This window comes from Macaca mulatta, chromosome 13 (genome assembly GCF_049350105.2).
Source record: "Macaca mulatta isolate MMU2019108-1 chromosome 13, T2T-MMU8v2.0, whole genome shotgun sequence".
Classification (NCBI taxonomy): domain Eukaryota; kingdom Metazoa; phylum Chordata; class Mammalia; order Primates; family Cercopithecidae; genus Macaca; species Macaca mulatta.
The window spans coordinates 113,264,278-113,291,596 of NC_133418.1; the positions used below are offsets into that span (position 1 = coordinate 113,264,278).

The 27,319-nt window shown below is 46.8% G+C and overlaps 1 protein-coding gene and 2 pseudogenes across 1 annotated transcript in view; 1 reads left to right on the forward strand and 2 right to left on the reverse strand.

The window, feature by feature from the left end:
- GREB1 (growth regulating estrogen receptor binding 1) overlaps positions 1-27,319 on the reverse strand; it is a 100,881-nt gene that overhangs the window by 65,579 nt on the left and 7,983 nt on the right. The window contains exons 2-4 of the mRNA XM_015111724.3: positions 19,320-19,563; positions 13,519-13,638; positions 9,384-9,560 (exon numbers count right to left, since the gene is read on the reverse strand). Of these exons, the coding sequence (XP_014967210.3) occupies positions 9,384-9,560; positions 13,519-13,638; positions 19,320-19,476 (454 nt within the window). The 5' untranslated portion in view covers positions 19,477-19,563. The remainder of the gene's footprint in view (positions 1-9,383; positions 9,561-13,518; positions 13,639-19,319; positions 19,564-27,319) is intronic.
- Positions 14,323-14,441, forward strand: LOC114671967 (5S ribosomal RNA; annotated as a pseudogene).
- LOC114672061 (U2 spliceosomal RNA) lies at positions 14,736-14,910 on the reverse strand (annotated as a pseudogene).

Below are 27,319 nucleotides of genomic sequence, written 5' to 3' on the forward strand. Positions count from 1 at the left end.
TCCTGTACCACCAGCCAGAGAACTCCACAAGGCAAGCACCCCACCCTCTTAGACTAGCCCAGAGGTTAAGACGGCCTCGACTCAAGTAAAAGAGGACCAAGAAGACTTAGCGATAGAGATGGGCCCAGGCAAATGTGAAAGATTTAACGTGCTTGGGGGCTACTTAAACATCTATGTAGAGAGCAAACTTTGCAAGACAAGAGCCATCCCATTCCACCGTGTACACGGATCGGGGCACCTGAAATGATACGAGAGCTCTTATTTCCAGAGGGGTGGGTTAGTTCCACTCTCAAAGCAGTGTGACTAATGAGATGGGCTACACTGGGACACCTCTTAAGAGTCCAAAATTCCATCCTGCTCTCAACTTGATCCCGTGAGTTTCTGAAAAGAAATCAGGAGACCTCCGCAATGCCTGGCCGGCACACTGGCGAGTGAATTCCGTGGCTTAGCAGCCAGTGGACGGAGACGCTCTGCTAGAATGTGACTATCTTGCTGCTGCTGGCCTCTGCACCAGGCCTACAACTGACTTTCTGGGAGGCGACGGAGGCTCCCATCAGCTGTGAGGCTCTAACCAAGCCTCCTACATGGTGGCAATGACAAAAACACCTCCTGGGAGCTATTAAAATCCAGAGACATGTGCCTGAAAAGACCTTCACACACTGTAGAGTCTATTCAAACCATAGGCAGCGGGAGTGCTGGTTAAGATGAGAAATGTGAAGACTTGGCTTCTGCCCAGGATGACTGCTCTTATTTAAACGATCATAAGATGGCCTTGCTTCACCCACCGGTATGTCTGGTTTCTACAGGTCCAAAGGCCTTCGGCTGAGGAGATCCTGAAGCTAAGACTCATGTGTCATATTCTCCATTTGATAAGTCTACAAAGGTCATTGTGCCTGAGGCTGTGAGGGCCACCCGGCTCTGTGTGTAACTCTGCTCTAAAAGTCTCCCTAAGGTCTCTGGCTAGTGTTCAAAATAACTCCAGTTAGTGAAGGTTAAAAACATCTCCACAGATAAATAAGACGTCTACATTACAGAGGCTGACTGGACTCCCTGATCTATTTTGAGTGTATTTAGTCTTCCTCAAAAGGCATTAGAAATAAGGACAGATCTCTTGGCCTCACCATAGGACAGTTACAGGATAATTTACCTTCCACAGTCCTATTCCCTCTGTGCCAGCACAAACAGTAAGGTCCTGACATGAAACACTGTCCTCTCCAAGTGCTCACTTTCCATGGGACAGGCAGGGAACTAACACGCACAGGGAACCAGGGCCATTCTTGCCATTCATCTCAATCCACAAGTGCCACAGGAGCCAGTCAACCTGGAGGGCAAGTCCTTCTTTGTGAAATCAGAGAACCAGAGAGGCCCGTTGTTCAAATCCATAGGTACAGAAAGTGTGGCATCCAACTCCAGCCTGAGGATGACGTTCTTGCCCACAGGCCTGGCATCCAAGGCTGCCCTGATGCCCCCTGGCCTTCATCTCCAGTTTTATTCCTGTCCTTCCTCTGATATGCTAATTCCCAGCTGGACTCCCCTGCCTCTCAACCCAGCCCGCTCCCACTGCCCTCCATCGACAGGCTCATCCTCTCCTCCGGGGCCCCACCTGTATACATCCAGCCCTCACTCAACACCCTGCTCCAGTGCCTACTCCCAAGAGCCTTCTGTGACCCAAAGGCTGGCTGGCACTTTCCTCCGGACTCCAGGCTCTTCCTGTAGCTCAGGGGCCTCTGAACATCCCAGTGATTGAAATTTGTGTCTTTCTCCCATCATTATTCCTCTAAGCTCGCAGCATGACTGCACGTGTGAGCTGTGTGTGTGCAAGTGTACAGGTACTGACTAATGCCCCACACATGGCAGGCAGCCAGTTAATATCAAGAGGGAAGAAAAGAGAGAGGAAACAGGGTAACTGTGAACAGCAGCCTGTCAGGGTTTCTGTAAGCACTCTGAAGGAATAACCTCATGTCTTTATTCATTGGCCTCCAACTTAGGGACGCTTGAGATAAACCCAGCTCAACTGCTGCCTAAGAACAAGGCCCGAAGAAACCTTCAGAGCTCCCTGGAAGGGCTTCTAAGCCTGTTGTTTAAAAGATGGATGAACAGGAAACAGAACTGCAAGACGCTAAGAGCAACTTGCCAAGGCCAGGCTGTCATCCCTCTCCAGAGACAGCTAAGCAGGTTACAGGCCTCTGTCCCGTAAGAAACACGGGCTGGGGACCATGGCTGTGCTGCAGAGGCCGTCTCCATCTCCTCCGATGGGATGGGAAGCATAGACAACAGGGAGCCCTTTGTGATTCAGAAATGAGGGTGGACACCCTGGGTCTTGCTAGTACAGGAAACATTTAGGGACTCAGCGAGCAAACTGCTTTTCTGCTTTGGCAAAAACTTTCTGGTCAGGAGACCCAGCTGCTCTTCTGTGAGGTGTCTTGGAGAGAGAGCCACAGAGGCCAACCAACAAAACCACAGGAGAAAGAGGGAAATAATGAACTGTTCTCTTCAGAAATCTACCTTAGGACTTGGAAATCTAGAAAGTTTTTTTATATGATAGGCTTAGAAAGCATGGGATCCTGCCTGAAATCTCAAATTCCTGCCGGGTATGGATATCCAGAATCGAAATTCTTCCTTCAGTGTCCTCACCATGGGAAACAGTCCATCATAAACACGATTCTTGTCACCACGCACAGCCACACCCTGTGATTTTCCCGTGTGTCTAGTTTAGCAGCTACAGGTAGCATTTGTTTAACAAGCACATCCTGGGCAGATACGTGTGCTGGCCGCTGAGCAAGCCTCTCCCCTTCTGCTGAGAGGACAGCTACATCCATTCCCCCAACCCTTGCAAGGGAGTGTGTATAAGCCTGGATGTCTGAGGGGCCTAGGTTCAAATCCTAACTACAGTTAGGTGATGTGAGACAGGTAACTAACACCTCCGAGCTTTGCTTTCCTCATCTGTCAACAAGGTGACAATAGCGACTTCATAGTGCACCTGTCATGGGCCAGGCACGGTGTCAAGCATGTTATAAATGTTCTCATTTAAACCTCATGAAGTCTGACAAAGCAATCAGCAGCAGTGTCCCAGTTCATAGATGAAAGCATCAAGGCAGAGGGAGAGACAGAAACCCATCCATGGTACAGGGTGACCCAGCCATGGTACAGGGTGACCCAGCCATGGTACAGGGTGACCCAGCCACGGCTACAGGGTAGAAAGTGCTGGAGTTAGGATTGGAACGCATCTCCTCCCAAAAACCCACCTTGTAGGAGCACTATGGGGGTGAAGTACCTACAAGATGTCTAACATGTCAGGGGCACTCTGCAAGCAGCCCTCCTTTCTCTACCCCGGACTAGGAAGGCGAGCACAGTAGGGGTCATGACACTCACATGCGGCCCTAGGGGAGCAAATAGATAGCCCCCACCCCTCCAACAGTGTGAGATGTGGAGGAAGCAGTTCCATTTCTCTGCATTTCCATGTTCCAACCATCAAAGGGAAGGCTATGACTAAATGGGCCCTATGCCTCCTTCTAGGACTCAAGTGACATGATTCTTCTTGGAAGCATCCGTAGGTGGCTTCCTTCAGACCCAGTGGTCTCTGAGCACTTGGCTCATAGCAGGCTGGAGATGGCCCAGATTTACTGCTGGGGCCACTCCCTCTGCAGAGGGGTCCTCCCACAAAACCTCAGGGATGCCTCTAGAAGTTCACCTGTACCTGACCTTTCTTCTAGAACCACAGTCCAAGGAGATCTCGCTGATAGCCACTGCACCAGAGCTGGGAGCCACAAACATGTCCCCCACGCCTGATGCCTCCATCCAGCGCCTTCCCAGGAGAGTGGATGCTCAGAAAGGCCTTACTCTAGACCACTGTCCCTGTGCAGAGGGCCACTTAGCCCTAGTCATCAACCCTCCATGAAAAAATGCAAATCTGACGGATACTTTTGTGCACAAATATGTTTAGAAAGAAAATCTGATAGGAAACGAACCAGGTGATCTGGGCAAGACATACATTAAAAATGCATGGTTCATAATTGGGTAATGTTTTTGGTTAAAAAAAGAAATGGTCCCTGTTAGGAAGAATGAACAGACACAGTTAAATAATCCCACGATTGAGGCAGAAGGACCGGTAGCAATGACAGCAGTTCCTCAAATTCGGGCAGCATTTTCAAGTTTATAAAGATCATCATATAAAGAGCTGAGTTATCCTCAAAACCGCAGTCAGGTACCGCATACATCTTTATCCCCTTTATAGATGGCAAACCTGTAGCCCCAAGGCAGGAAGTACTTCTCTGCCAAGATGGGACTGGCTGTTCCAGCACAGTGTGCTATGGGGAAGAATGGGGAAACAGCAGGAGTAATTTAGGAAGGCAATTCCAGGAAGACATCCTGGCAAGTGGGATTTAAATTGGGCCTGAGCCGGGCGCGGTGGCTCAAGCCTGTAATCCCAGCACTTTGGGAGGCCGAGGCGGGCGGATCACAAGGTCAGGAGATCGAGACCACAGTGAAACCCCGTCTCTACTAAAAATACAAAAAAATTAGCCGGGCGCGGTGGCGGGCGCCTGTAGTCCTAGCTACTCAGGAGGCTGAGGCAGGAGAATGGCGTGAACCCAGGAGGCAGAGCTTGCAGTGAGCCGAGATCGCGCCACTGCAGTCCAGCCTGGGCAACAGCGTGAGACTCCGTCTCAAAAAAAAATAAATAAATAAATAAAAATAAATAAATTGGGCCTGAACAGCAACTCTCTGTTCCTTCCAAATAATGAGCCTTGAAAGCCCACGAGCTCAGATGAGCACACACTACACCTAGCAACTAATGACCACCCTCCCCGTGCCTGAACATAAACAGTTACTTGGGACAAAAATAAGATCATCTTTGGCTCATTGTGCCACATTAATTGAAAAAAGAAAACACAGAATCTGGGAAACATTATTTTAAATCCCCACCTGGATAGAGAAAGGAAAAGCCCATGAGCAAAGTAAAACAAGGTATTTTTTATATATATATGCCCAGAGGCCCTGCCTTGGTATTTTGGCCAAATCCCAGCTCAAGTGTAAAAATGGCCCCCTTGTGTTGGGGAAGCCTAAGGAGCCGTACCAGGATTCCAGGTGAGACAGGAAGTGGGGCAGGGGTCCCAGGTGTTCCCAGGGAAGATGAAGCACTCAGGGGTGGTAAATAGTATGATGTTGTGAGGTTTGAAACATAAAACTCTCAGGCCATCATACTCCTCTAGAATCCTGCAGTAAGTTCATAACTAGTTCTTCTGCTTCAGTTTCTCCCTTTGCATAAAAATCAGTTGTGTGTCTTCTAAGCGATCTTCTTAAAACACAAATTAAAACACAGTCATCTAAATTTAACATCTAACACTCTAAATATCCTTTAAAATATCAATTATAAGGGTAAAACGAGGGAGGAAGGACCTACACATTAAGAAAAATTTGAGACACAGCAACCAAATGCTTTAGAAGATCCCTGTCTGGATCTTGATATAAATGCACCAATTGCTTTAAAAAAAACCTGTAAGATACAATTTGAACACACTGAATATTTGATAATATTAAATAACTGTTAAATCTATTAGATATGATAATGGTATTGGGTTTCTAATGAAAAGCTGTTTTTTTGTTTTGTTTTGTTTTGTTTTTAAATGGAGTTTCACTCTTGTTGCCTAGACTGGAGTGCAATGGCTTGATCTCTGCAACCTCCGCCTCCCAGGTTCAAATGATTTTCCTGTCTCAGCCTCCTGAGTAGCTGTGATTACAGGTGCCTGCCATCACGCCCGACTAATTTTTGTATTTTTAGTAGAGACGGGGTTTCACCATGTTGGCCAGGCTGGTCTCAAACTCCTGGCCTCAGGTGATCCACCCCCTCGGCCTCCCAAAGTGCTGGGACGACAGGCGTGAGCCACCGCACCTGGCCCCAATATCTTTTAGAGATAATGCCGTGTGGAAATTTACAGATGAAATGATACAATGTCTGGGATTTGTTTCAAAATCATCCCAGAAAGGGAGAAGAGGGGGATATTATCAATGAAACAAGATTGGCCATGTGTTGGTAACCGTGAAAGAAGGCTAGATCACCTCATACCACGAGACTCTGTGCTTCTGTAGTTTGAAAACAGCTCCTTTTCCGAGCAGAACCCAGCTGGGCACCCCGCCCTGCCACGCTCTCTACCAGCCTCCGCTCCAGCCACAGAGCACGCCACCCTGCCACGCTCTCTACCAGCCTCTGCTCAGCCACAGAGCACGCCAGCCACTTCTCCAGCGTGCCATGCTGTCATGCACAGGGACTTCCCTCTGCTGAGACGCCCTTCATCCTCCAGGACCTGGGCATCAGGGCCAGACCGTCGGGGTTCAAACAGCGGGGTGGCCCTGAGCAAGTCAGTTAGCCTCTCTGTGCTTTCATGTCTGTATATAACTCTAGATAATAACAGACCCACCACATTGGCTATTTTAACTTATTTCGTGCAGTTTCTGGCACATGATAAATGCTCAAAAAGTGCCACCTGCTATTAGTGTTTGGTTTCTGTTGCTTTTATTCTCCAATTGGCAAAATTCTACTCATTTTTCAGGGCCCAACTCAGATACCACATCCTCCCATTCCCATCCTCACTGGGCCCCTCCGATTCCCGGAGCACCTTACCCTCTCTGTAGACCATGTCGCACGAGGATGTATTGTAAGATTTATTGACAGAGTTGTTTGTTGTGGATTTCTAGGCTGATTCTTGGTGTGCCTGCGTCCCCCCACCCTGCCTCCAGACGTAACTGAAGGTCCAGGCTTTCGTTTCAGGTTATATACTCAGTAAATGCATGCTGAATTCTTTGCCTGCTGAATGAACAAAGGACTCGTTTACTCCCATCTAAGAAAAAAACAATCTAGTGGGATATGTTTTCCCTCGTTATGTCTGAGCTGTCAACTCATTTAGATAAATTACCGGGCAATAAACTGAAACAAACACCTAGATTTTAATCTTTCAGCTTTTTCAGATAAAATACCTGAGTTGATTAAAAGTCACTAAAACAAGTCTCCTAATACTGCTGCTTCCTCCAAGGTATTCCCCAGCCTGTATTTTATAGATCACTAAAAAGCACTGAGCTCTGCCGCTGCAGGGCTGGAGGGCGCCACCTTGTCCTGTGTAGCCATCAGACTTAATTGCAGGAAACCTAAACAGTGTTAAGTATGCAAGCTGAGAGCATAAAGTTATTTTATTAAAAGAAGAAAGTGATGGTTATTACCAACCAGGCCTTGTCACCCATTTCAGATGGCTTTTGGCAAGCAATTAACAAAGCTCCTACTTCCTCTCCTCGATGAGCTGGCTCTGTTACTGGGCTGGTGGTGAAGGAACTGAAAGATCCTCGCCTCTGCAGGCCAAGAGGCAGAGCCTCCTTGATTTACTGCCCTGGCAATTCCTTTACAGTCACAAAGTGGTGGAATCCAGACGAATCCCCGGCCACTGCCAGATCAAACGCTGAGGCGGCCACCAGGCACGGCCTCCCGGACTCACTTTCATCCTGGGCGACTGTCGTAAGCGTTCAGTCTGTCATTGAATGATTCCATCAGCTTCTTTGCTAGAGTGGGTTTCCTGGGATGATTCTGTTTTAGAGAACTGGTTACAGTGAGTCCATGAGCCTGCCTCAAGAGAGTTGGCCAAAATGTTTTCTCCCCTTCGTCACTGTCTAGTGGTGTTGTCCCTCCAGCGAACATTCACCTGCCTTGTGTCGGAGTTCACACACGTGTGTGTCCCCAGCGCCTTTGTGGTAGGAGCCATCTCATTTCTTCTCCCTTCTCCATTTTCATCCTTTGCACAGCTCCTCAGACGTAAAGTGTGCTCAATAACTACCCATGGAGTGAGTTTATCCTCCCAGCTTTTGGGGCCGTATCAAGTGCAAAACTGTAGGCTTCAATGTCTATACCCATGGAAAATATGTAAGAAATTGTGGGGGTTTTCAATCTAGAAGTTTTTCCCATAAATTCTCACAATCAAACTTGCTCTGCATGAAGACTGTTCCTGAGGCTACATCTGAAGTGGATCATTACCAATCCTGCCTCCCGCCCAGATTGCCTCCAAAGAGGCAGGCCAGATGGAGGGGGCTGGAGCCACAGTCACAGGATGAGAACAGCCAAAGGGCCAGGGCACATGTGGAAGTCACCTCCCTGCTTCATGGATGAGGACACAGAAGCCCAGGGGGCTACACAGGGACCTGTGGGCAGATGCAGGACAGGAACCCAGATCCCTGGGCTCTCAGTCCACACCTTGGTGTCCCTAGATTTTACTCCACAATGGGGGAGCCTGCTGAGGGATGGCCTGGCACACAGTAAGAACTCAATTACATCATATGAGCAAAGGCAGCCAGGCTTGGCAAGGCCTGGCCCCAGCTCTGCACTCAGAGCCTTAGTGGGCCAACGGTTGTTGGAAAGATCAAAGGCTAGTGGTGTCCAGGGCTGGAAGGGAAAGCGGCGGCTCCCCCATCTTGACCCCATGTTGACCTTGACTGTGGGATGGTACCAGGTAGAATCTGGAGCCAGGAGGACTTGAGTTTGAATCCTGGCTCTGTCCCCTTTACTCATGCGACCTTGGGCAAGTTAACAGATACAAGCCCACCTATAAAACTGGGATAATAAAGACCACCTCTTGGCTGGGCGTGGTGGCTCATGCTTGTAATCCCAGCACTTTGGGAGGCCAAGGTGGGCAGATCACTTGAGACCAGGAGTTCGAGACCAGCCTGGACAACATGATGAAACCCCATCTCTACTAAAAATACAAAAATTAGCCAGGTGTGGTGGCGTGCTCCTCTAATCCCAGCTATTTGGATGGCTGAGGCATGAGAATCGCTTGAACCCAGGAGGTGGGGGTTGCAGTGAACTGAGATAGTGCCAGTGCAATCCAGCCTGGGCAACAGAGAGAGATTCCATCTCAAAATAAATAAACAAACAAACAAGCAAACAAGCAAACAGACCATGTCTTGAGAGATGAGTGATAAACCAAAGGGGAAAACAGATACAGGGTGCCTGGCAGTCCTTCAGGACAGAACATTCTGGAGGCAGCAACACACTCAGCCTCATTCTCCTCTGCCTCTGTAGGCTATTTCCGAGACTGTCTAGGACAGGGTTTGTCACCCATTCCTGACACAAGCGGGCACTTAGGGAGGTCTGAAGAATAAATGTATGAAAAATGAATGCTAAATGGTGAGCTTTCTGCAGGGATGCAGTCATACTGTAAATGCATCTCATTTGCATTCCATTCCACAAAGAACTCTTCTACCAAAAAACATAAACAGGGCTGCATGCTGCACCTGGGGTCCCAAAGATGGTCCCTCTGTTGCCACCACCCCCCGCTGTGACCTCCCTTGACCTTGCTCTACCCCAGTGCAGAAAGAGCCACAGAGGAGGACAAAGCAGAACTTACCAAGAAGAGCATTGTGGCCATTGTCATCTGGCAAGAACCTCTTGTCAACGGCGCACACCAGGAGATGGTCCGGTAGGCTGGGGGACTTGGCCCCCACGAGGAGAAAGCCCACAGGGACGTCAATGGGCTCGTTGGAAATGGAGACGAGGCGCAGGTCCTTCCCGGCCTGGCAGAACCCTAGGAGGGGTGGACAGGGCTCACACACTGCCCAGGGCTTCCCAGAAGCGGGGTCACAGGGGCAAAGGGAGGAAACGTTCTGGGTCTGCTCAGGAGAAACCCTTATCTCTGGGTGTGCTTGACCTCAAAATTAATCCTGAGAGAGAAAACTATAATCTTAGTTGGCCGGACATGGTAGCTCACACCGGTAATCCCAGCACTTTGGGAAGCCAAGGCAGGAGGATCACTTGAGGTCAGGAGTTCAAGACCAGCCTGGCCAATGTGGTGAAACCCCATCTACTAAAAATACAAAAATTAGCCAGGCGTGGTGGCACACACCTGCAATCCCAGCTACTCGTGAGGCTGAGGCAGGAGAATCATTTGAACCCGGGGAAGCGGAGGTTGCAGTGAGCCAAGATTGTGCCCCTGCACTCCAGCCTAAGCAACAAAGTGAGACTCCATCTCTCTCTCTCTCTATACACACACACACACACACACACACACACACACACACACACACATATATATACACACACATATATAAAATCATAGTTATCCACGACACAGGTCACACATTATTTGTCTATTGGTGCCACCATGTAATGCACATTAATGTGCAAATGAAGCTCAACAGGAAGAAATTTTAAACACATGATGGCAAATGGAAACACATACAAGATAAATCCTTAAGAAACTGAGGGTCCTCTGATGTTTCTTACATGCTGCATTTTTTGGGGCTGAGAAAGAGGCCATCATGAAAAACGAAGGCTGAGAATCTGATAGCGCTGGTTTCCTCTAGGGGGCGGTGGGGAGGACTCGTGGCCAGGACACAGACACAGAGCAGGCCGAGAGCACAGAGATTCTCATTCCATGCCCTTCGGAACCTTTTGCGTTTTAGAGTTTGTAAATTTCCTATTCAAATAATACATCTCTACAAATATTTGGGGGAAAAGGTAAAAGAGAGAGCCAGCTGAGATTAATTTGGATAAGCCTTTTCCAGGGTCTTGTCCCAGGTAAGGGCACACCTAGCTCCATCTCCTGTGCTCCCTGTAGCTTTAACTCCCGACTGAGACCTCTCTGGGAGCCCCGATGAGCCAAGGCCTTCCCAGCAGGGCGCTACAGGACATCATGAAGACTTTGCTCCTGCGTGCAGGGCTTCCCCACTCACTGAGCATTTGCTCCGTGGTTTCCCATGTGCTGCTGGGCGGGGGCAGAAGAAAGCAACACCTGTGGGGGAGACGCTGGCAGGCGTGGGGCCAGGACCACCACATGCCAGGCACTGGAGAGGCAGGCTCTGCAAAGCTCTCATCTCATCACCTGCAGCAAAGTGTGGCTGTTCCCATTTTGAAGATAGGGAAACTGAGGCTCAGAGAGGTTGGGTGATTTGCTGCAAGCTACAGAGAGGTGGACCAGGAAGGGAGGCCAAGCTGACTCCTAGGTTTGGAGCATGATATAGTCTGGCTGTGCCCCCACCCCCATCTCATCTTAAACTGTAACTCCCACAATTCCCACATATTGTGGGAGGGATCCGGTGGGAGGTAATCGAATCATGGGGGTGGGCCTTTCCCACGCTTTTCTCGTGATAGTGAAGAGTTTCCCCACACAAGCTCTCTTGTCTTGTCTGCTGCCATGTGATGTGCCTTTCACCTTCCACCATGATTGTGAGGCCTCCCCAGCCACGTGGAACGGTAGGTCTAAGAAACCACTTTCTTTTGAAAATTGCCCAATATTGGGTATGTCTTTATCCGCAGTGTGAAAATGGACTAATACAGGGCAGTTCCTTGCATTGGCTTGGGGAAGGGAGGTCAATTCTCTGAGGTCAACATCAATTCCCAGAGGTCCCCTAACTCTCTGACCTAGGTCCCTCCCAGCCTGGTGTGGTCCATGACTTCTGAAGAGCTGGAGGGATGTAGGCCATGAGTAGTCACAGTGTTTACTGTATTTATTTGGAAATTATGTGAAAATATAATAACCATTGGAGAGTTTAACCTCTTAATGTTTTGTTTTTTTTTTTTAAGAGATAGGGTCTTGCTATGTTGCCCAGGCTGGCCTCGAAGTCTGGGCTCAAGCAATCCTCCTGCCTCAGCCTCCCTGTAGCTGGGACTTGACTACTTGCGCCACCATGCCTGGCTGAAGGGTTTACCTCTTACCATTTAATTCAGTGGCCTTTTAAATACTTAGACACTAGAAGACCTACCTCACTAAGAGCCACTATATTGCCTTCCCCTTGCCTGGAAGAGCAGCCCAGCAAGGGCCGAGTCCCTCCCCTCCCAGTCATCATGCTCAGGGTCAAGTCCAGACCCCAAGGCAGAACACACGGGGCCTTCACACCAAGTCTCATCACTCTTCCAAGCCTGGCTCTGCCACACCTCAGGCCCCTATGTAAAAAATCTGTTAGCAGTTCCCCCAAATGAGCTGTAATTTCACCTGACTAAGCCTTTGCAAATGCTGCTCCCTCTGTCTGGAACTTCCCAGCTTCCTCCAAGCCCTCCACAGTCTCCTGGCTGACTCGTACTAATCCTCCAAAACCCAAAGGGCCACCTCCTCCAGAAAGCCTTCCCAAAACTCTCTACCTGCGTTAGAGCCCCTCCTCTGCTCCATGCACCCCTGCTTGCTCCCAACTGCGTGCAAAGTGTCCACTTCCCTGTATAGCTCCCATCAAACAGGGATCTCTCATCCCCTTTATCTCCATATATCCAGAGCAAAGAGTTCAATAATTACTTCAATTACTACTTAATTTAATAATAACCAGTTAGTTATCTTAAATAACTAAGGACTGAGCACAATGCCTGGACATTGTAGGCATTCCAAAAATATTTGTATGGGGTACCACAGTGTCCTATGTAAACCCTTTTACAAATAAGGAAGCGGAGGCTCAGAGAGATGCAGTGATTGGAACGCAGCTACTCAACTATCTGCTAAGCAGCACGGCCTGCATGTTTCAGTTGTGTCTGATGCCCAAAGTGATGTTCTCACCGCTAACTGGCCTCCCCGTTTGACTGGCATGGTGTCAGGACAGATGAACTCATTAGCAAAGAGGTTGTGTGGTGCATGGGTGTCAGAGTCAGGGGTCTGCCCCACGCCTCTCTGAGTGCACAGCACAAGCTCTTAGCACAGGGCTAAGGTGCCACCCGCCCAGCATCTCCAGGCCTCTGTTCCTCAACAGTGAAACTGTACCATTACTGACTGAACAGGGTCCCTGAGATTATGTGTATCCGCCTGTTCAACACTGACATACTGATGGGTATGAAAGATTATTCCAGCCAAGCACGGTGGCTCATGCCTGTAACCCCAGCACTTTGGGAGGCTGAGGCAGTTGGATCACCTGAGGTCAGGAGTTTGAGACTAGCCTGGTCAACATGGTGAAACCCCATCTCTACTAAAAATACAAAAATTAGCCAGGCGTGGTGGCATGTGCCTATAATCCCAGCTACTTGGGAGGCTGAAGCAGGAGAATTGCTTGAAGCCAGCAGGTGGAGGTTGCAGTGATCTGAGATTGCACCACTGCATTCCAGCCTGGGCAACAGAGTAAGATTCTGTCAAAGATGAAAGAAAAGAAAAGAGAGAGAGAGAGAGAGAGAAAGAGAAAGATTGATTATTCCTCCTAATCACTTCTGAGTTCAATATGCTGGGCAAACAGGCCTGAGTAGGGAGAATGTACTCTAGGTTCCAAGCAACCAACACAGAAAAATGAATGTCTGGCTCCCAAACCACTGGTCAAGTTGAGGCTGTCCAAAGAGCAGCACAGAGGCCTGCCTTAGCATCCCAGCATGGTGTCTCTGGAGCTCCCGCTTCAGGAGGGCAGGCCGGGCCAGCACCTGCTGGGGGCCCACAGGCACAGCTCACACCTCAGGGAAAGCAAAGAGGAAGACCAAGGAGGACCCCTACAGCACACAGTCACAGGCTCAGTTACCGGCCTGGCCACTGCCTCCAGGCAGCATAGCAGGCACTGCCTGGCCAGGGGCTGGCAGAGGCTCACCATCTGTGGTGCAGCATCCTTCAGGCGGAGGGTGCAGCTGGAAAGGGTTTGGGGGGCTGTTTGTTTCCAGCCCTCCTTCTCCCTCTTCTTCCTCTTCCTCATTGTCCACTCGGCTACCACCTAGATGGGGGAAGAAGAGTGATGAGCAAGGCAGCTGCTGTCCGGCCTCAGAGCTTCCCCCGGGGCCTTTCCTCTGCCTGGATTCTCAGGCTTAACAAGCCCAGGACCTACAGGACTAATCCAGAATGGGTTCTACCCATCCTTAACAAGCACTCAGCAAGTCTAGCTAGTTCGGAATTAACTTGTCCTTACAAACACTCTGTCAGTCAGGTTTTATCAACCTTCTTTACTAGAGGAAAAAGCTGAGGCTTGCTCCGGTTGGATGACTCGCCCAAGGTCACACTGCACACAGACCTGGACCTCACGACTCCAAATTCAAGTTCACTTCTCTTCCATCTGCCACAGCTGCACATACACTAGACGTTTAATATGTGAAGAACTGGCTGACAAGGACTGAGCGCAATGCCTGGACATAGTAGCATTCCAAAGATATTTGTGTAGAGGGTACCATAGTGTCATAGGAAGACCATTTTACAAAAAAGGAAACGGAGGCTCAGAGAGATCCAGCAACTGGCCCACGGCTACTCCACTATGTGCTAAGCAGCCTGGCCTGCGTATATCCAGTCATGTGTGATGCCAACGCTGATGCTCTCGCCCCTAACCCGCACTGCTTCATTTGGGAGACAAAATATAGGTAGTATGAACAGCTTCACACAATACAAGAGAGCTGTCAAACTGCACATTGTCTATGGCCATACCACCCTGAACGCACCTGAGCTTGTCTGATCTCAGAAGATAAGCAGGGTCGGGCCTGGTTAGTACTTGGATGAGAGACTGCCTGGGAATACCGGGTGCTGTAGGCCAGGCGCGGTGGCTCAAGCCTGTAATCCCAGCACTTTGGGAGGCCGAGGCAGATGCATCACCTGAGATCGGGAGTTCGAAACTAGCCTGGCCAACATGATGAAACCCTGTCTCTACTGAAAATACAAAAAATTAGTTGGGCGTGGTGGTGCGTGCCTGTAATCCCAGCTACTCAGGAGGCTGAGGCAGGAGAATCACTTGTACCTGGGAGGCGGAGGTTGCAGTGAGCCGAGATGACGCCACTACACTCCAGACTGGGCAACAAGACCAAAAACTCCATCTTAAAAAAAAAATATATATATATCCCCAAGGGAAGAATGCATGTAAACATTACTAGATACACAAACACACACACACATACAAATAGCCATTCTAGAACAGGGTCAGGCACGGTAGGGATGTAGGAAGCTTTTTTTAAACTGATAAGAACAGATACTACACTTGATCTTAGCCAAAAGGCTGAGAAGTGATGTAGGAAGCTTTTTTTAAGGGAAATAATATTTCAGAAGGAATGGTCACTGTTGAACAGGTCAGGACAGCCTAGAGGTGGCCATGGAAATCCCGCCACTCCCCGAGCCTGCGCTCTGTCACTACAGGGAAATGAACCCTCAGCTCCAGCAGGCAGGGCCTCTGCCCTCGCTCTTCCCTGTATTCCAGGCACCCCACAAGGAAGCTAAGTATGACTGTGTTGGGCAGCCCAGTGGCTCTGGGTACACAGATTCGTACCTTATTCACTAAGTACTACTGGAGAAGGCAGGATCTCAGGCTGTTGAAGTTTAGTCCTACCAACTTCTTGTAAGTTAGACATTCGGAGTAAAAATCTTTCTCAACTTCTCTATCTTTAAATATCATTTAATAAATAGCATACAGAGTTCTTCAGGGAACAGGGTCATTATGAACATCCTTAACACACTGGGCTAGGATACAGGCACTCTTCACTTCTTCTTTCTTTTTTTTTTTTGAGACGGACTTTTGTTCTTATCGCCCATGCTGGAGTGAAATGGTGCGATCTCAGCTCACTGTAATCTCCGCCTCCTGGGTTCAAGCAATTCTCCTGCCTCAGCCTCCCAAGTAGCTGGAATTACAGGCACCTACCACTACGCCCAAAGAATTTTTGTATTTTTAGTAGCGATGGGTTTCACCATGTTGGTCAGGCTGGGCTCGAACTCCTGACCTCAGGTGATCCACCTGCCTCGGCCTCCCAAAATGCTGGGATTATAGGTGGTGGCACCTGGCCCGCTTCTTATTTCTTTGTCTTCTCCTCCAGTATTGGTTTATTTGCTGTCATGTCTCAAACCCTCACTTAACTTGGCTCTAACACCATCCATCCATCCAGAGGGCTAAGCAACCTGGGTTAATGATGAAATCATGTGTAACAGAAAGAGACTGGACTGGAAATCAGGGAACTCAGGTTTCTGTACTAGCCTGGGCCACTGCCTATGTGGACGCAGGAAAGTTACTTAACCTCTCTGTGCATCTGATCCTGCCTCTTTAAAATGAGGTGGTTAATCCAGACAAACCTTAAGGTCACCTGGAGTTGTGATGGTCTACGTGGAAAAACACGGCCCTCAGAGCTGCACGGGATGTTCCAGATGTGGTTTAAACAGTAGAGCGTACTGGAAACACAGCCTCACAATGGCTACCATTTCAAACGGGCTTGTGGGACAAGAGACAGAAGAAGCTGAACGTTTCCAGCAGGTGGGAACCATGACTTTGGGAAGGTCACAGCAGGAAGTGACTCGATAATTCCTGATGTCTCAGTCTTCCTGGGCTTAGAGGACACAGAGGTGGTAGGAAGGCTGTGTGGAGATTACCCAGAGGTGGGGTGGGGAAGGAGATACACTCTTGAGCCTGCTTCGGATGCTTTCTTCCTGGCATTAAAAATAGCAGGCGTGGTTTTAGCAGAAGGTGTAAAGAGTCATGCCCAGACCCCAGGCTCCAGCAATGCAGAACAGGTCTCCGTGTTGGGGACACAGAAGACTCTGTCTGCAAAATCGACTCTGGTCTCTAAGCCAGCACCATAGAGGCTCAGAGGGGATGCCACACACCAGCTATCAGTGAAATAAGGGAGACACAATCCCAGGAAAACTAAAACCAGCAGCCCCCAAGGCCCGCACCGTTGCAGCAAAGGGCACACCCGGGAATGCCTGCACGTGATTCTGCTAAGCTGCTAAGAACAGGAATTCAGACTCTCAGAAGGCATGAAAGAAGAGGGTCGTAAGCCTCAAAAGGTCAAAGAAAGAGCTCAAAATCCAGTCAGTAAGAAAGCAGGATTAAAGGTCAAAGGTCTACGTCAGATATTGCAGGGGCTGTGATGGGAAGATCCACTAGCAACAAGCTCGAGGGGACATTCCTGCCCGGGAGCAGATGAAACCAGACGTGTTTACCCAGGTCTCCTGGCAGGACGAGAGCTCTAAAATGGCATTAGACAAAACCAACTGGATTGGGAGCTTAGAATCCTAATAACAAAACACAGGAACCCAGGGGCCCTGGAGCACCACTTCCCTCCATTCCGTACAAGGCTACTGCTTTCAGTGTTGACATGCAATTGTGTTTTCTTTCCATGAGCACAAACGCTATGGCATTCTAAGTGGGTGGCACTACAGGATTTTACCTATGTCCTGTTTAATGAATAAATACCTATCCCAAAATGCTGGACAGTGTCTGTTTTGTTGATCTCTCTCCTTTAAAAAAAAGTCAAGAATGTATAAAGGGTTTTTCCCCTATAGGAGGTGGTAGGTTAAGAGCCCAAATTCAAAGAGCAAAGTAATAAGACTCCTGCTAAATCCCCCTCACAAATACATAAAATGTTAACAGATCAAGGGGTGTTCAGCATACCAGCACCCCGGTCATAAAAACCATCTTTAATGTCATTGCCTGAGGAAGGCCAGCAATGAGATAAGAAACCCTGACAAACAGACACAAGGAGATGTGGCCTGGATAAGCCTGTCTGCGCCAGGTTTGACTATGCAGGAAGCAGGGGCTCTAGCTGAGTGCTGGGTTTAGGGTGACATTTAGCAAAGCAAAAGGAATCTGTCCCTTCCCACCAGCCCCCTCAGCCCCCTTGTTTTCCCGCACTAGAAAACCAAACTCTCGGAGGACTTCTCTCTTCTGTGTGTTGGACAAATGGGAAAATCACAGGGCTTGGTCCAGTTTTCACAGCAACGTGGAGCTGGACAAGCCGACTGACAGCTGGCAGGGAACCTTCAACCACAGCACCGGAGGAATGAAGGCTTAAGCCTCAGTGCTGTCCCTGCACAGTGCCACATGTCCAACAGCAGATAAGGGCACCCTGAGCTGTCGGAATGTCAGACACAGCCTCCCAGTTAAAGGTGGGCAGAAAGCAACTATCAAGATCTTTCAACAGGAGGGAAAGCTGATTTGGAATCCTCAAAGGGCTTTCTATTCCTCTCTCCCACTGTGGGCAGCCCTGAGTCTACTCAACCCCTTGTCTGTCCCCTTTTTAGCTCAGAGCTTGGCCAAAGCTGCGTGTGCAACTGCTGCTCAGTCACTCAAAGCTTCCAGCAAGCCACCTTTCCATCCTCCCAAATCACAGAATTCAATTACTTCGGCTTGTGAGGTGAAAGCACTTTGTGGATTTTAAGGTATCATTCAAATAAACATTACCATCAGTATCACTATTACTAACACATCATTAGCCACAAAGCTCTTCAATACTATAGAGGTAGAGGATGACTAGGTAATTCATATTCCACCAAAGTCTTTCAACTGGCCAAAAACAGTCCATAAAATACTCTCCAGCCATTCCTCAGCTCCCCATAAAATCAGTCACGTCTCCCATGCCAGAAAGCATCGGTGCTTTTGATGTGAATGCCAGAGAATTCTTGGTTTTCCTAATGCATGGTTTTGACCACAGTCTAGTTTCTCTCAGACCCAGATCCAGTTCTTCCAGGGGTTTAGAGGGGCCATTTGCAAGGTGAATTTAGTAACGGACGTTTTAAACAATGACACAAAAATGCCTCCCTGCTAGAATAAGGAACTATCAGATCTCACACAAGCTCAGTGTGGGGCCCCTTGAAGACAAGACCTCCACACCTCGTTTTTCTCTAGGTGCAATTCTCTCCAACCCAACCATCCCCTTCCACATACACACGTACGCACAGCAAGACCACCCCAGCACAAGACCTGGCTCACTGAGTGCTTTCTTCTTTAATTCTAGTTAATTAATTTTTGTTTTAAAGCATAGCCCCCTTTTCACTTCAATAGCTAAGAGAAGTCTGCGGGTAACTTCAAAGACATCAACTTACAAAAAGAACTTCCATAACAGAGCGATCTCATACTATGGATCGCTGAGGGGTTACTTCTGACACGAAAACACATGGCTTATAAAACAATCATTTCGTTCTCTGCATAATTAAATAAACTCTAAAAAGTCATCCCCATGCCTGAAGAGAATTTAGTTCTTTATTCCTGGCATATATTAAATTTATAAGGGTTTGCTTTTGGTTTTTAAAAGTTTCTAAGAGTTCTCGTACCTACTATTACTTTGCAAAGATAATAGCCACAAATCACAGGACAAAGAGAAGGAATATATTGCTGAAGGTCAAAATTTCTTGCTTTTCCAAGTGAAAATGTCAAACCTTCTAATAAGAGCGTAAGTAACAACCGATTGAGAACAAGTTGTCCTCTTCCTTTCTCCTACTGATTCAATGAAAATTTTATTTCTTGCAACTTTATGGCTGAAACTTATTTACATTTTAGCCAAAGTAAGAACTTGTACACAATTTTCTTTTTCTAATAATTCTTTTCTGCTAGATTCAACGTCTTCTACATAAAGAAAACAGTTTCAAGTTCTGGTGCTAACACTAACTGTGCACAATAAAAGAAATACACAAATAAAAGCAATGTGCATCTCCTACCTTCTAGAGCGGCAAGCTGCTGCTCAGCTTCCAGGTACAGCTGGGAAAAGATGGGCCTGGGCACCAGGTTGTTGGACCGCAGGGATGCCTCGATGGAATTGTGCAAGACCTCTTCAAAGCGTGTCGTCTTCAGCTGTCCAGCGTAAGAATTTCCCATCTTCAAGAGAATGGAGTCTTCTGTTTAAAATGGCATCTCAGATTCGGTGCAAAAGTCTGACTCCACGCAAGGTAGAAGGTGAAACAACTGCAAGGAGGAAGGGCCATGTAGCCTCCGCTCAGCAGAGACCGAGAGAGGGTGGCTGTCCTCAGCTGCAGCTACTGCCGGGCAATTACAGGAAGTTATATAAGTAACAGCTTTCTCTAATTTAGCACTCAGCAGAGCCTGACACCTCTTAGAATATTTCACTAGAGGTGCCTCTTTGCCATCCCCAGATTTCACAGGACTCCCACTTTTCCCAGAGATGTGGTCCTGCCCCTGAGAGTTCCCAGATGAATGATGTTTCATTTTCCATGACCTGCAGACGAATGGGCCCTCCGACACTCTTGTAAGTGACGGCAACTGAGCAATCCACCACAACCATTCCCAGATTTGAGGATTAGAGGAGCCGGCCTCCCCCCACCTTCCCGAAAGATAGGCTAGCAGGTCTCCCATCATTGTCTTTGCTGGTAAAAGGCTGATTATTCTCATTCCTTTAAAATGTTTTTTAATCTACTAAATGTTTCCATTATTCAAGTAATACAGAATTAAATCTGGAAAACCTGGAAATCACAGAGGAGTGGGAAAACGAGGAAAATCACTGACATTTCTATCCCCCAAGAGATTTATTTTCTATCCCCCCAAAAATCACAGAGAATCACTGTGATTTTTTTTCTGCAGCAGCTTGAGATATAATTCACATACCTTACCACTTGAAGTAGACAACTCAATGGTTTTTCGTATATTCACAGTGTTTTGCAACTATCATAAGATCAATTTTAGAACGCTTTCATCACCCCAAAAGGAAACCCCAGACCCATCATTCTGAAACCCTCCAACCTCTCCAGCTGGAGGCAATGATTAATTTATTTTCTGTCTCTATAGATTTGCTCATTCTGGACACTTTGTATAAATGCAATCATTCAGTACGAGGTCTTTTGTGACTGGCTTCTATCTAACGTTAGCACAACGTCTCCAAGATTCATCTGTTTAGCATGAATCAATACTTCATTCCCACTCATGTATTTTGATGTATTGTTTTAGACTTAAATCTTTGCACAACTTGCAGGTGGGAAGGGACGGGAGATTGTATTCACATAATTATAATCATACTATAATACACATTTTTATTGGTTTTTTCTTTTCCTTGATATAAGCATTTTGCTCAACCCTCTTGCAAATGGTTTTAGAATAATTTTAATGGTTGCTTCCCTTGAGTGAAAATGCTGATATTTGTTCCGACATTTCTCCCTGATTATACATATGGTTAAATTTCTATTTTCAGTCCTTCCCAAGAACAGGCATTTAAATGTGTATATGTCCTTAACGTTTTCCATTTACTTTCTATTTCATTATATTTAGCTATTTGTTATATTTCCGTTCTACTTCCTTTTGGTTTAACTTGTACTTTTTTCAAACTTTTCAAAATAGTTACTTTATTGTCATCTTTGTTTTTCATCTTCATTAACAACGAAGACATTTAAGGCTACATGTTATCCTCTGGGCACCTCCTTTGCTATGGTACAAGGTTTAGTGTGAAGTGTTCTCCTTTTCTTTTCTTTCTAAACAGTTTATCATTTCCCTCTGATTCCCTCTTTGATCCATTAATTATACAGGAGTGTGTGTTTAATTTTTAAACAGTCAAGATGGCGACGGGGGGGGTGAGTTCAGCTTCATATTATTTACTTCCAGTGTTTAATAGATTATAATCAAGACTGTGGTCTTGGCCGGGCGTGGTGGCTCACGCCTGTAATCCCAGCACTTTGGGAGGCCGAGGTGGGAGGATCACAAGGTCAGGAGATCGAGACCATGGTGAAACCTCGTCTCTACTAAAAATAGAAAAAATTAGCCGGGCGCAGGGGCGGGCGCCTGTAGTCCCAGCTACTCGGGAGGCTGAGGCAGGAGAATGGCGTGAACCCGGGAGGCGGAGCTTGCAGTGAGCCGAGATTGCGCCACTGCACTCCAGCCTGGGCGACAGAGCGAGACTCCGTCTCAAAAAAAAAAAAAAAAAAAAAAGACTGTGGTCTTTAGAAACTCTACTTTTGAAACTTATTAAGGGTTTCTTGTTGCCATATACCTGCTGGAGTTTTCCAGATATGAGAAAAGACATTCGTAAACTCGACAAGGGATGAAAGGAAATGGATCAGATTATTCAAACTGTTCTATATTCTTGTATGTCTCCTGTCTACTATCCTGTTCATCTTTAAAGTAGCATTTGACTTACAAAATGGCACCAGATGCCTGCACTGAAATGACCACAGAATGGCAGTTTCCTGCCTTCATCTACAATGACTGCACACACGCCCGTGTTGTGACTGGCTTCACCAGCCAGCAGAGATCTCCCATTCACTCTCACTCAAGCCATGTGTAATAAATTCCCCTCGTCCTTGTTCTGTTGGTGGCAGAGTAGCTTCAAGATGTCATCCTTGGTGCCCTGAAAGAGCTCTGCTTTCCCTCCGGAAGGTATAATAACTGGTATAGTCACGTTGATTTCCTGCCCCTATTGTAAGGAAGATTCAGCCTTTCCTCTTCCAACTAAAAGTAAATGGAAGGCATTAACCACTTCCTGCTTGTGGCAATAAGTTCTGACCGCAGGGCCCCTTGGTCAGCCTCTGCTTATAGCCTGGGGAAATGAGCTGTGGGAGGATTGCTTCAGGAATTAGCCCCAACAAAAAGAAAGTGCTCCTGAAAGCAGCCGGAGTAACCTAACAAGAGAGCGGAAGAGGCTGCAGGGTCCTCTCGTCTGCCTTTTTTCTTGATCTGTTGCAGACTTTAATATGTGACTGAGGGGTTGCCAGCCACATTTGGGGACACCTGCATTATTCTCAACTCAGGGTGGTATGTTTAAAGCTGCCGCCAGCTAATAACATCCCAAATGCCCTCTATTTCCATAGCATCTTTGTCTACAGAGCTTAAGGCACACAGGAAGAAGTTTTAAGTCGGACTCATTTTATATGCAGCCCCTGCAGAACCGTGTCCCCTGACGGAACGAACACATCGGGGCATCCAGACCCTCCCTGCCCAAGGTCCTGTTCAGCTGACCTCACAGCTGACTGGCACCCAGGAGACCCCAGCAGCGGAGGGACATGTAGGCCTGATGTAGACGGGGCAATAAAAACAAAGAAGGCAAAGTAATATCCATTGTCCAGGCACTGTGTGCGAGACACTGGGCACGCTCCCTACTTCACACACATGGTAGCCCACGGAAGAGGTATGATGAAGCCCATTTTATAAATGATACATTTGAATCTAGAGATACATAGCCTGCAGAAACGCTTGCTGAAAAAAAAAGAAAGAAAAGAAATAGAATGGGGAAGAGAAAGATGGAGAAAGAGAGAAGCAAAAAACAACATGGCATAGAAAAGTAGGGTTTTTGTTTGTTTGTTTTTTGAGACAGGATCTCACTTTGTTGCCCAGGCTGGAGTGAGTGCAGTGGCATGATCTCGGTTCTGCAACCTCTTATCCTCCCACCTCAGCCTCCCCAAGTGGCTGGCACTACAGGAACATGCCACCACGCCCAGCTAATCTTCGCATTCTTTGTAGAGACGGGGTTTTGCCATGTTGCCCAGGCTGGTCTCGAACTCCTGGGCTCAAGAGAGCTCCCAAAGTACTGGGACCACAGGCATGAGACACCACGCCCGCCCAGTAAAGTTTTCACACTCACAAAATTAAAACTTTATTTTATAGCCCTAAACAAACATCAAAGTTTTAATGTCTGTAAATAAATAGTGAAAGGAAAAATGAGTACCACTCCCTATCTAATGATGCATTTGACATCAGAACAGTAAGTACATACCACTAAAGAAGAATGAGGAGGCATTGCAACAGTATTAAAATTTGTGGTTCTTTTTGTTATTCCATTGTGGCCACAACCAAACAGTGTGGGGACTCTCTAGATACCATGGCAGGGCCCTATCTTACAGACAGGCCCTGACTGCAAAGCCACACCTGCCGGGTGGGGAAGGTTCGGGCCAGACCAGGCCTGTCATGGAGGCACATCCGGAGCTCTTTGACCCACTGGAATCTTGCATTTGACCAGTGGAGAACTAAAGACCCAGAAAGAGAAGAGCCTAGTTCAGGGTCAAACACTAAAGCTTCAATCCTCCCAAACGCCACATGGAGACAACACCTACAAAAGGCTTCCTTGGGATGGTCCTTCTTTCCCTGGCCCAGCCCTGACCACTGGCTCTCTGTCCATGGTCTCTTTGCTAGACCCCTGCTGCAGTTATTGAAGTCTGCAAACTGCCTGTGGGATTTCTTCCATGCCCTAACACATCACATCCACCGCCTGCATTCCAAGGCCTGGACCAGTTTCTCTTAAGGCTGGTGTGTGATGCCCTTCAACTACAGAATCTGAAGCAGTGCCCATCAGGGCAGTGATGATGGCCAAACCACAGCCTTCACCTTAATGCAGAAAAGCCTGGCTGTACTGGTCTGTAAAGAGCAGGTGCAACCCGGCGCAAAGTGATTTAATCACCAGGCCTTGGTGTTCTCATCTGTAAAATGGGCACTTAGAAAAATTGATTGTTCGTTATGGAGAGTAAGAGAGACACAGTATATTCAGTGCATGATCATTAATTTCTAGTTAAATCTGGGCATTCACAGGAAAAGAACTTCAGATTATAAATGACAAGTGACCAAAAAAAAGCACTATTGTCCATAAGTACTACAACTTAAAAGTGGAGAGAAATCAGTGAGAACTTGTGTTGTCAATGGGGCTGGTACCGGAAGCAGGCCAGGAGGGTTGAATAGGATATTTTTGGAAAAAAACTAAGAACAGCATTTGCGGAAAGGACAGGAGAGTGCAAAGGCATGAAAACTCCAAGGGAACAGACATACTCTAGAAAAAGAAAGAAGTTCATTTGCCTAAGAGTAAATGGTTTACAAGATGACATAGTGATAGAATAACAAAAACAAACCCAAGGGTGAAAATCAGACATTGTATAGGTGACAGTCACTCCCTGGAGCCGCAGAGCTAGAGACTGATGATAGTAAAGAAAATGCCTGTCAATCAGACAGAAATGATTGGGATAAAACTGGAGGGAAGACATGCAGGCAGGAGGCCGGGCGGATACTCTTTCAATAGGACCTTTGATAAGAGTGAGGCACAAAAAGTTGCTTGGAAATTCTGTACATGGAGATGCAACTGGTTGCCTGGTGGGCTTCATGGGAGGTGATCAGATGTGGGTGTGTTTCACCAAATCAACCTCAAATACAGCTCTATGTCAGTTCGAATCCCAGCACCAGGACCTAACTTCCACTGGCCCTTCTGATCCCAGAAGCACCCACGGGCTTGACCAGATGAAGCCAACTGACCCAGGTCAGTTTGAAGTGGCAACGGTGAGCTATCTCAACATGCTCTAGATGGCTGGGACATTGACCTGAGCTATTCTTCTCCCATGGTACTGGTAAGTCCGTGTCCTTTAGAGGACTCGGGTAGAATGAGAATTTTTAGGTTGAGTTGAAGTTCAACTAGAATAAGTGCAGGGCAGAAGCTTCAAGGAAGATAAGCAACTATTAAAGGCAGGGACAAAGAAAGGAGAGGAGGCTTCTGGTGAAATGGGACAGATGGAGAACATGCATTGTCTCTAGTCCCTTCAAAACCTCACTAAAAGGACAATGAAGGAATGTGCAGGTATAAGCACCCGAAGACAAAGAGACAGGAGAGAAAATCACAGCAGACAAGATATGCCAACAAAAGTTGGCATATTCAAAGCAGAGGAGAAGTAGGGCTAGACTTGGAAAGAGTCAGAACTAAAGCCCAGTCCTGAATTTGGTGAGGCATCCTGAGAAGCAAACCAATTCAAATGTACAGAACCCAGAGAAGGCTTAGGAATTCCAGGCAACAAGGTGAAAAGTAGGGCTGAAGAATGGGAGGACTCTCTCTCCCTTCCCGAGCTGCCCCATCCCCTTCTCTGCAGAAGTCTGGGAGTTTACTCAGGACAAATTAAACCAAAGAGAATCTGACTCTTGGACATAGCTGGCCACAGGTATGAGATGCAGGGGTGAAAACAGGGAAATTGACTCAAATGATGCAATGTCCCTTCTCTCATTTCTTTTCTCCCATTGGCTCCCCTAAAGTACAGTCATGCTTAAGGACGGACAGATATTGAAAATTGGGGGTACTCAGTATAACAGATCCATATCTAATCACCTTCTGTGAGGTCCAGCAGTCAACCAGCAGCTTTCTTTTATTATTTTATTATTTATTTATTTATTTATTTATTTATTTATTTATTTATTTTTGAGACAGTTTCTCTCTTGTTTCCCAGGCTGGAGTGCAATAGCACGATCTCAGCTCACTGCAACCTTCGCCTCCCAGGTTCAAGCGATTCTCCTGCCTCAGTCTCAGAGTAGCTGGGATTACAGGCGCCCGCCACCTCGCCTGGCTAATTTTTGTACTTTTAGCAGAGACGGGGTTGCATCATGTTGGCCAGGCTGGTCTCGAATCTCCTGACTCAGGTGATCCACCTGCCTCAGCCTCCCAAAGTGCTGGGATTACAGGCGTGAGCCACCACACCCAGCCAATCAGCAACTTTCTATGCTGACTTAAAAATAAGCAGACATCCGAAGATCATCAGCATCACAAGGCTTTTGAGAAAATCCTTAAACATAAAATGTAAGACACTAAAAGAAACAAAGAGACAAAAGAGAGCAAACAAAAACCACAAAGGAAACACATCTGCCACAGTTCATATCTTCAGAGGGAGAATGTATCCACAAAACAAGAACCGTAAACGTGGAGAAAACGAGACAGAATTCTTAAAAACTGTTTAAACAATAACAGAAATGTAAACTTTAGTAGAAGGGCTACAAGGCAAAGTTGAAGATCAAGATACAAAGAATGGAAAAGAGAAGAAAATTGAAATGATTTTGTTATTGCATAACAGGACAACTACAGTATGAAGCCAAAGTTTTTTCAGTAGTTTTCAATGTCATTTTCCTACCATATTATTTCCAAAATGAGAGAAAAATAGCTACTCTTGGCCATGCTGAAGGCTACTCTGAAACATTTCATTAATGTGGCTCCTATTTACACATTTAACCATTCTCTTTTTTTCGTCTTAAAGTGGGACAACTGAGACATTACCTAGGAAAGGACTAATCAGACAGCAAATACCCACAAAGAGAAAAGGTTTTAATGTTTCCTTTTAATATCTTTATTCTATTAGAAAATAAGCTCTTTGGGGGTTCGTGGGGGAAAAAAAGGCAACTGGAAGATCAATCCATGAAGCCCAGGAGTTCTAGAAGAATAAAAAAAGAAAAAGGAGAAAATGATATTCCCGAAGAATATTTTTCAGAGCTGAAAACCACAGATTTCCAGATTTAAAGGACCCATCAAGAGCCCGGCACAACAAATGAAAAGGATACACATGGAGGCACATCCATGAAATTTCAGAACCCTGGAGATAAAGAGGTGAAGAAACAACAGGTCACATTCAAGGGCTTAAAATAATCAGGAAGACTTTGGGTTTCTCAAAAGCAATACTGGACACTAGGAAATAATGAAATAATGCCCGGAAAATTTTGAGGGAGAATTATTTCCTACCTAGAATACTCAACCAAAATAATAATCAAAGCGAGAGTAGAGTGAACCCATTTTCTGAAATGCAAAATCTCAAAACATTTTCTGAAAATCTCAAAACAAAACATTTTCTCAAAATCTCAAAACAAAACATTTTCTGAAATGCAAAATCTCAGGGTTGTCGATTTAAAAATGGTTGTCTCTAGGAAGCAGGAATTGGGGTAGAAATAGGTTTTTCATTTTCATTTTTCATTTTAAAGCTTATAATTTAACTTTTTA